At 53.5% G+C, this 9,947-nt stretch overlaps 1 protein-coding gene across 2 annotated transcripts; it reads right to left on the bottom strand.

The window, feature by feature from the left end:
• Positions 1–340: 340 nt before the first annotated feature.
• Positions 341–9,441, bottom strand: KCNS1 (potassium voltage-gated channel modifier subfamily S member 1). 2 transcript variants are annotated; one of them, XM_037012949.2, is made up of 4 exons: positions 9,031–9,441; positions 8,104–8,200; positions 5,817–6,859; positions 341–3,492 (listed from the first exon to the last, which is right to left on the bottom strand). In XM_037012949.2, the coding sequence occupies exons 3-4, from the start codon at positions 6,840–6,842 to the stop codon at positions 3,022–3,024; spliced, it is 1,497 nt and encodes a 498-aa protein (XP_036868844.1). In that variant the 5' UTR covers positions 6,843–6,859; positions 8,104–8,200; positions 9,031–9,441; the 3' UTR covers positions 341–3,021. The 2 variants fall into 2 exon arrangements, with proteins under 2 accessions (XP_036868844.1, XP_073092662.1); XM_073236561.1 differs by lacking the exons at positions 8,104–8,200; positions 9,031–9,441 and having other exon boundaries at positions 5,817–7,344.
• Between the last annotated feature and the right edge of the window lie 506 nt (positions 9,442–9,947).

Genomic DNA, 9,947 nt, shown 5'->3' with positions numbered 1-9,947 from the left:
ATCTCAAGATGAGATCAGCTTGGATTATTCACGTGGGCCCTGAATGCCATCACAAGTGTCCTTATGAGACAGGCATTGGGAGATCGGACACATGCAGAGAAGGCAATGTGATAACAGAGACAGAGATTGGAGTGATGCGGCCACAGGCCAATGAATGCCAGCAGCCAACAGAGGCTAGAAAGAGGCAAGGAGATGATTCTCCCCTAGAGCCTCCAGAGGGAGTGTGGCCCTGAGGACACCTTGACTTTGGACGTCTAGCCTCCACGGCTGTGAGAGAATAAATCTATATTGTTTTAAGCCATCAAGTTTCTGATAATTTGTTACGGCAGCTACAAGAATATACTTTCCAATAAATTTATTTTTTTCATACAATAGCCAGTTTCTGTTGTTTACAACCGAAGAATTATAATTGTAACAGTTGTTCATCACTTTAATTATTTATGCTAATGAATTGACATTTTTTACCAAGTTAGTTCCAGCTGGGTTCCTGTCACTTACAATCTGTGCCAAATCCAAGAGTGAAAACACAGAACATGGATTCTGAGTCCATGTATCAACCACTGTCCCTGGGCACCCAGAAAGCATGCCAGGCAGCCACCTCCTTACAAGGTCCTGGGCCCAGCCTCTTTATTTGCATGATGGTTTCCACTGACATGTGGGAGTGGGAGTAAGCTGCTGCTTTTCCACCAGGACCACAGGGAACCTCATGAGGGGTTCCCTCAGGCCAGAGGGCTCTCCCCGAGCTTTCCCCACACTGGCTTCAGCGACTTGTCTGTGGGGTCAGAAAATCTGGGAGCTTTCTGGCTTCTTCATAGGTTCAGGAAGACCGTAAGGGTAGTTAGTGCATGCAGCCCTCCTGGTTTCCACACTCCGACCTGGGAGAGCTGGGCCTAGATGTTACGAGGTGAGGGTGCAGAAAGGCTGGTGACTTCATGAGCAGCCCCTTAGCTTGGCTCCAGTCTTGCTCCGTTTGGAGACGCAGAGTCCACCCACACGTCGGGGCCAACTATGTGCTAGGCCCTGTGTATGACACACCATTCCCCTCAGCTTGGAAGACTTGTCTGTAGGATTGCCCACTTAGTTATTGATCCCCGTGACGGCAAGTTAAGTCGTCACTTGCTCAGGAGTCTTGTCTGACCTTGGTCAACAGTTCCTGCTACATTACACACACTCAGCGTGCCCTGTACTTAGCAGAGCTCATATTACATATTTATGATTATTGGATTAAAATCCATCTCCCCCACTTGTCTGTATATTTTGTCTCCACTCTATCTCCTGACCTAACAAGCAGTTAATAAATTGGAAGCTGGGGATGAAGTAAGCCTGAGCAGTGGGGGTGCTAACTCAGTAATGTCCATTCGGGGGGTGTACGGGGGACAGTGTGGGCACTGGAGAGTGTGTGCCTCACCCAAAGGCACTGGAATTAAAAGAAAAAAAAACTAAAAATACTGTTCAGCTTGACAAAACATGCCTGCAGGCCACACATGAAGCCCCGGCTTATGACCCCTCTAGAAGATATCTGTTGAATGAGTGAGTGAAGAATTGACAAGGCAATCATTGTAAAAGCCTCAAAAAGCAAGGAGGAAGAGGGAGGCAGAACTGAAAGACCCCCTTTTCAGTCTTGTCTACACCCACTTGAGGGCCAGGGTTCCCTCTGGCTATTTCCTCTCTCTCCCAAATACTTGGCACACAATAGGCTGTACACATTGGTTGATTCATTCATTTACTAAATACCTGCTCCTCACCAAGTCCAGTTCAACCAGACAATGAGTTCCATTTTGAAGCTCAGTGTGGTGGCACAGATGGAGCCAGAGCCAGGCAGTGACAGTGTAGTGATGGGCATTCTAGCAACAGTGTATGTAAGGGGACCCTTCGCTCCCAACTTTCTCAGCAAGTAGAGAGAGGATTCAGCAGGTGAATAGGATAGGCATGTCCCCAGCAAGGATGAAGGGGCTGGAGCTGGCCAAAAGGGACAGGAGTCTCAAGGTTTTGCCTGGACAGTAACTCAAAGCAGGGTTGGAGGTCTGCATGGTGGACAGAAGGAAACTGCCAAGGTCATATTGAGGGGATGCAGGGGGCACAGGTGTCCATGCATGGCAGCTCCTTGCCACCAATATTTCAGAGCCTAGCTGGCTTTCACCAGTGCCTCCCCTGCCCCATTTGTCTTTCATCTTCCCCTGGGGCACAGACTGTGGCCATTTTACAGATGGGCTGAAATCCAGAGATGGGGCAGGGACCTGCCCACTTCACACATCAGGCCCTAGCTTATCTGGGTCTAGACCTCAGGCCACAGGCCAGGGCCTCTCTGATTCTCTGTGTCTCTAGCCAGCCCTGGGAGGAGGCAAATCTTGCACATCAGCGAAGGAGGCAGAGCCCTCATCCTTCCCCTCAGACCTCATCTTTGAGAGCTGACTCTTGTTGGAATCTGCTGGAAAAGACCACGGGGGTCCAGGCCTCTTACATCTGATCCACCGCCCAGTCCTTTCCCTAGCTCTGGCAGAGGATTCTAACCCTCTGGGTCAATCTGGGGATCCACAAATCCTCTAAAACCACACGCAAACTCTGGAACATAGATCTTGGCAGACCAACAAACCTGGATTCCAAACTTGGCCTCACCACTTCTAGTTGTGTGGGCAAATCATTGTACCTCACTGAGCTTCAGTTTCCTTATCTGTGAAAAGGGGATAATTCTCATCCTCCAACACAGGGCCAGATGTGATCTGGCTAATAGACAATTGCTAGTATCCTTCAGACTTCTCTGGCTCATGCCTGCCTCATGGATGGGTGGGAGGTTTGTTTATAAAGGTCTCTGGGTTGCTCTCCAGGCTCACAGAATCTAGGGTAACACTATCCTGGTGCTGAGTCTTTGGAGGAAGGCACTTAGCCTCGGGGTGCCACTTCTCAGGCCCCGGTGAGCCATCCTGAGGCCATGCTGCCATGAAGAACGTAAGCAGGGGAGGCATCTCTGCTCTGCATCAGCTGACTGTACGGATGTGGGAAGGTGGACCTGGAGCCTTGGTTTTAATAAATCTGAGAGCTTGGAGGCCTACTGGGGTCCTGGGACTCCAGGTCTGCAGACCTTGCCTCCTGGGAGGTCTCACGGGATGTCTCCAGAGATGACTCTGACACCCCATCAATGCTGCTCAGCAAGTCCTCAAACTCCCGGTGGTGGCTGTTGCGCACGGCGGCCTCCAGAGCCTTCTGGCATCGGTAGAAGTGGGAGAACTTGTTGAAGATGATGGTGATGGGGAGCGCTACCACCAGGATGCCCCCCAGGATGCAGCCCGAGGCCGCCAGCTTGCCAGTCACTGTCACCGGCACTACGTCTCCGTAGCCCACGGTGGTCATGCTCACTGTACCCCACCACCAGCAGGCCGGGATGGTGTCAAAGCCCACGTCCTTTTCCTTCTCAGCTGTGTAGGCCACGCCAGAGAACACAGACACACCCACGGCCAGGTACAGCAGTAAGATGCCCACCTCACGGTAGCTGTGCTGGAAGACAATGTGGGAAGCCAAGTCAGCTGGTGCACTTACACACCTAGAATTGGGCATGTGGAGAAACTGCTGCCCAGCGGGTAGAAGGTACAGGTCCCAAGACACAGAGCAAGGGAGAGCTGCTACCAAGACCCAGGTCCCCTGACTCCAAACTAAGACCTTTCAGCTACCATAGGCAGCAAAACAGCCTGGGACTGAACACGTATGTTTCTGTTATCCAAGGTGCCCACTAAGCCACAGCTGTTTCTTTTAATGGAGTGGGTGGGGCATGGATTGCAACAGGCAGTTAATGAAGAGCTTGTGATTTTTACGTGGTTGCAAAACCAGAGAGAACCATTGTTTCTTTCCCACAAAGCCAAGAGTTGGTTTCGTGTACTTTGACTCAACTATCACATTTCTAACAAGTCTAAAAATATTTTCTGCCTCTCAAGGAAGCTGAGAGGATATATGTGCCCCAGACCACCCACTGAATGCATTTGCCTATGAGTGTGTATATTTGCTTTACCCCTGAGGCCAAGCCCTAGGGCAGTGGTTCTCAAAAAGGGCAGTTCTGCCCCCCAGGGGCCATTTGGCAATGTCTCGTGACACTTTTGGTTGTCACACTGGGACAGATGTGCTACTGGCATCTAGTGGGTGGAGGCCAGAGATACTGCTTAATATCATGCAGTGTGCAGGATGGCCACTCCCATCCACACAACAAAGAATTATCTGGCCCCATTTGTCAATAGTGCCAAGGCTGAGAACCCCTAGTCTAGAACAGGGCGTCCCAAACTGTCATGTGTGCAGGAATCATGTCAGGATCTTGTTTAAAAGGAAGACCCCACTTGAGTAGCGTTGGGGTAGGGCCAGAGATTCTGCATTTCTAGCAAGCTTCCAGTGATGAGACAGCTGCTGCTGGCCAGGGCCTCCCCTCTGAGCAGCAAGGCTGTCATCTGCAGTCATACACCTGCGTTGGGGACCGTGACAGCCTCCACCACTACTCTTCTCCCTCCTTGCAGAAAAGCTGGTGGTATCACTCCCTGCATGGAGGAGGCAAGACACAGTTCTGGGTGGAGGGATCTTCCCTGGAGAGACACTGAGTTCGGGCGTCTGGCTAATGGAGCTCCCTGTACCTGCCCATTGCCTTAACCTTCTGCCCAGGTCACCCTGCCTGCACCCAGTGACCTGGTTGCGCTACCTCGAAGGCATGAAAAGGGCTTTACTAAGCCATGAGTGGAAGGGATCTCTTGGCACCTTCCAGGCATCCTCAGCTGTATTGCACGGAGCTTTAGGAGGAAGAGCAGGAGGTGCTGGAGTCAGGCACAGCTGGCTTCTCCTCTGGGCTCTGCCACTGACTTGCTGAGGACCCCTCGACAAGTCCTGTCACCTGTTGGAGGGAGCCTCAGTTTCCACATCTGCAAAGTGGTGACAATAATTCTTGCCCCTGCTTAAATCCCTCACCGACTCCTATTTTCTCAGGATAAAGTCCAAACTCCTGGGCCAAGGGTTCATGGCCCCATCAGCATCTGCCCCACGCACCTCTTCACCCTCACCCACTGGCTCCCCCTCCCTCCATGTCCCCTCCCTTTCAGGGTGTTCTTGCTCCAGGCCTTTGTCCAAGCTGTTCACATTTCCTCCCTCCCCAAACCAGACAGATTTCACCCCTTGAAGACACGCTTGCTAGGGCACAATTCAACCCCGGCACAGGGCCTGGCACCAGGAGGATGCTCAATAAATTGCAACCAGGCTTAAAAAAGGCAACCCTCCAACCTCAGGTTGTTCATCTACGGGAAGGGAATAAAATAATAGCATCTTCTTGAGGAAGTTGTCCTGAGGAGGAAATCGATAATGGATGTGAAACTGGCACAGAATTAGCACTCAGGAAGTGTTAGCTCTGGGGCTTTTGCTAGACTTGGCCTATTAAGGGTGACCTATGATATCGGTGCCCTCTGATAATGCCAGAAGAAGGGCTCAGAGGGCAAGCCAGTTAGGTTGCTTTGCATATTTTGTGCTGTGTATTATTTGATGTTTGACAGATAAATCAAAAGTGACCTTTGCTTTTTTTTTCCTTTTTTGAAAATAAGGACAAGCAAAACTCTGCCTCAGTTTTCAGCTTTCACCCAGGGGGAAGAGCCCTTACAGGACTGTTGGGAAGATCAGACTGGGTGTGAAATGGGAGCCTGGCACCCTGCTCTGTCTGGCCCAAAGGACGTCATCTCAGTTCACTGGGCACCTGGACACCTCAGGCAGGCAAGTTCACCTGCTAAGCTGCCCCATGGTTACACCCGCCTCCGCCCCCGCCCCCAACACCCTGTGCCGCAGCCAAGCCGCAGAGGCCCTACCTTGAGTGTGGCGCCCAGCGAGCGTAGGCCGGTGGAGTGGCGCGCCAGCTTGAGGACGCGGAAGATGCGCATGAGGCGGAACACTTGTACCACTTTGCCCAGGTCGCCAAGCTCCTCGCCACCTGTGCCGACCCGGTCGCCGAGCGCCATGCCTGCCAGCAGCGTGAGGTAGAAGGGCAGTACCGACACGATGTCAATGAGGTTGAGAGGGTGGCAAAAGAAGTTGCGCGTGCTGGGTGCCAGCAGGAGGCGCGATGATACCTCGAAGCTGAACCAGGCAATACAGAAGTACTCCAAGTGCCTCAGCACCGGGTCGTCCCGCATGCCTGCCGCGCTGCGGCCAGCGGCCACTGCAGCCACGGCGGCAGCCGCCTCGTGGGCCTGGTACTCGGGCAGGCTGTGGATGCACATGGCGGCGATGGAGGCGAGCACCACGCCGATGGAGACGCAGCTGAAGAGCTTGCTGGGCAGCGAGTACCCCGGGTTCTCCATAGTGAGCCAGAGGCGGCGGCGCAGGCGGCCGCAGCGCGCACCACTGTAGCGCGCCAGCTCGCGCTGCACGTCGGAGATCTCGTCGGGGCACGGGTCCGTGCTGCTCGGCGCGTCGCTGTCCTCGTCCCAAGCGCGCGGCCGCGTCACCCGCCGCTCCAGGTAGCGCGCGCGGCAACACGTGGCCAGCGCGCTCTCGCCCAGGCCCCAGTAGTCGGCCTCCTGGCCGAAGGCGAAGACGCACAGCTCGTCGAGCACGTGCAGGCGGCCCGTGCGGTAGAAGTGCAGCAGGCCCAGGAAGAAGCCCGGGTGCCTGTCGAAGTAGAACTCGCGCGCCGCAGCGTCGTAGTCGTCGCACAGGCGCCGCGCCTGCTCCTCGGACGCCGCTGCCTGCAGGCGGCCCAGCCGCATGCCCGGGAAGCGCGCCACGGCGCGTGCGCTCAGCCGCCGCCGCACGCCGCCCACGTTCACGCGCAGCACCTCGTCGCTTCGCCGCCAAGGGACACGGCCACCAGGCCCCGGGGACTCGCTCACCATGGCTTCAGTGCGCTCGCCTGCGGACACGGTAGGGGCACGCTGAGGAGGATCCCCGGACTTCCCTTCCGGGAAGACTGGTTTAAACCGTCCGCTGGGGGTGTTGGGCGCGCTGTGTGAAGCGTCTGGTATGCAGTAGGCGCCCAGTGTGTGTCAAGTGCTCTCCGGACTGAAGAGTTCGGCTTGGGTTTGAATATCCCTCACTCCCCAACCGGACGTCTTTGGCTCAATTACTGAGCCTTCTCATCCCTATTGCAGCTGCCTAAAACAAATGCTGAGATCTACCTTGGAGGGTTATGCATGCAGATGTCCTGGCACCTGGTGGATGCTTACATAGGGTGTCTCCCTTTCCCAAATTTGGATTTCCGTATACCAGGGGCTTACTGTGGAATCTTGGACCGCCAGTGCTCTGAACCTGTTTCCTCTGTAAAACGTGGGTAGTGATGCTTACTACCTAGAGTTGTTGGGAGAATCCACTTAGACCAGTAGTTCTTGAAGTGTTGTTCCCTGGAAGAGCAGCACCAGCATCAGCTGGGCATTTGTCACAGATGCAAATTCTCAGGCAGCTCTAGACTTGCTGAATCAGAACTCTGGGGACCGGGTCCAGCAGTCTGTGTTTTAACAAGCCTGGAGGGTGATTCTGATGTACTGTCAATTCTGAGAGGCCTAATTGGCTTAGGCCATTTAAAGCATCTGTAGAATCATTAAAACTGAACTTTGACTCTCTCGTGTGACCACAGGCAAGTCATGTCACCTCCCTGAGATGTCAAGTGGAGATAAAAATATCTACCTCCAAATATCTATCCAGGGCAGCCCCGCCTCCTGGATAAAAAGATTAAATAATCTATTGTCTTTGTCGGGTCTGGCTGAGTTTAACAAATCATTCACCTGTTTCCCTCTGCTGGAGCCAGGCAAACGTGGTTTATGCCCACCCCTGATGCACCTGGGCCTTTCTCCAGGTGTCAGTGTCCCGCACAAAGCACAATGCAGGCAACGGCACCTGTCCCCAAGAAGACTGGGAGATTGAAGTAGCTTAGATTCAAAATCAACCTTAGCTGATTCTCAGGAAATGTTAGATCCATCCACTGGCCACTGTCTCCTGGAATTGAGGGCCAGCGACTCACCTCCTGAACCTTGTAATCCCGTCTGCACTGTGGCTTCAGTAATGTCTGCTTTCCAGAGTGGATGGGGAAATTTAGTGTACATCAAGCAGCTGGCCCCATACCTGGCAGGAAGCTGGGTGGGGTGCCCTTCACTTACTTACCTGTGCTTGGTGTTAAGTAGGTCGGGGTTGTGTCTTTAGCTCTGTCACTTGTGTGACCTTGGGCCAGTCTCCTCGCACTCTGGTCTTTGGCTCTTCTCTATGGAATGGGGATAATAGCACTTCAGGTGAAAGGCTTTTGTTAGTGTACATGCAAAGCCACGGGAACAGTAGCAGTTTAATAAGTGTTAATTCCTTGCATGTCCTCCCTCTGGTCAGACCTGGGTTCAAATTCTGAGTCTGCCACCAACTGTTGACCTAGAGTGGATCCATTCTGTGCTTTAGCCCCACACCATAAACTGGGAAACATCAAGGGTTAAGAGACTAGGCTTAAATGAGATAAGATGTTTATTGGCAACGTGTGCCTGGCACATAATTCATTCACGGCAAATACAGGTGTGATGCACTCCACGCCCACATCCTCCACCTGGGCTTGGAGTCAGAGGATGAAGTTTCTAATCCAGTTCCCTTACCCATTGGCTGCATAACCCTGATCAACTCCCTTTCTCTTTCTAGAATTCACCTTCTTGCCCTATAACGTGGGACAATTCAACAACCCTCCCTGAAAAGAATTTGTAAATATCAGTAAGGTTAAGTGATTTGCTCAAAATTACCCTGCTAGTCCGTGGCACAGTTCAGGTTGGAAGCTAGGAGTTTTGATTCCAAACTCTGTCCAGACATTTATTTTAGGCACCTACCACGTGCTGGTCCCTTTGCTGAACTCCATGTACACCTCACTCGGTTTAATCCCTACACCAACCCTGTGGGGGAGGTTTTCTAATACCATTTTACAGATGAGCAAACAGGACCAACTCATCTAGAGCCCTCCTTGGGAGGGCTCACGGAGGGCACCAGGCACCCAGGGCAGCCCTGCCTCCTCCTCTCGCAGCCCCCTCCACCTCCCAGCCACCCGATGCGGAGATTCCCTACCTGTCCCAGCTCCTCCAGGAAGCCCGCCGGGGCGTCTGTCCCCGAAGGCGCCGAGGCTGGGGAGACACTGGCCGCTCCTGGCTCCTCTGTGTCCCCTCCGACCCGCGGAGGCTCGCTGCCACGGGAGGCCCTGGGCTGGGCCGTACTTCTCGTCTTCCTCCTGCCCCCAGCTGAGGCCGCATCGATCACTGCCGGGGAGGGAGGGAGGGAGGCCGCGGGAAGCCAGAGGCAGAGGTTTCTATTCTTGACTCGGCGGGGGATGGTGCTGGAAACTGGGCCCAAGCTCCGGGCGTCCCCCACGTCAGGGCCCAGGGAAGACGAGTCATTTAGGGGACGCGGGTTCCCTAAGAGGGATTTCAGCCTGAGCTTCTCTGAGGAAAGCACAGCCACAGTAATAATAGCTCCCTGTTATTCTTGACACAAACTTGGCAGGGACAGGGTCTGTGTTCCCCATTTTACAGGTGAGGCTCAGTCAGCTGCTGAGGGCACTTAGCTATGAGCTGGGACCTGGGATTGGAACTCTCACCTTCCAGGACTGCTGGCAGGGTACCTGCCTAGGGAGTGGGGGCAGGTGGCCCAGCCCTGTGATTCCAGGCCCTGCCTGAACCCCAGCTCTTCCCCTGTGGACTGTGAAGCCTGAAACTGATCATTTTGCTCCCTACCCCAAGTGGGTTGTGAACCAACTGGGGGAGGACTGTGCCAAAGAGCTTTGTCAGGGTTGTGTGATCCACAAGCACTTATGGAGTGCCTACTGTGTGCCTGGTTGGAGAGAGGTGCTGGAGACCAGGTCCTGGATAAAAGAAAGATTCTTTCTTTTGCAAATGTTAGTTGTTATTAATAATAATAGATAATCAACAGTTATTGAGCACTTGCCTTGTACCAAGTATTCTACAGACCTCATCTCATTTAAGCTGCAA

This window comes from Manis javanica, chromosome 5 (genome assembly GCF_040802235.1).
Source record: "Manis javanica isolate MJ-LG chromosome 5, MJ_LKY, whole genome shotgun sequence".
Classification (NCBI taxonomy): Eukaryota; Metazoa; Chordata; class Mammalia; order Pholidota; family Manidae; genus Manis; species Manis javanica.
Note: the sequence above shows the minus strand (reverse complement) of the source record. Positions and strands in the feature narration are given on the sequence as shown.

Bases quoted from the DNA above. Each gene is read 5' to 3' on its own strand.
- KCNS1 (XM_037012949.2), bottom strand. From the start codon at position 6,842: ATGGTGAGCGAGTCCCCGGGGCCTGGTGGCCGTGTCCCTTGGCGGCGA. The intron at 3,493-5,816 runs GTAGGGCCTCTG...ATTGTCTTCCAG, and splicing joins CGCTGGGCGCCACACTCAAG to CACAGCTACCGTGAGGTGGG.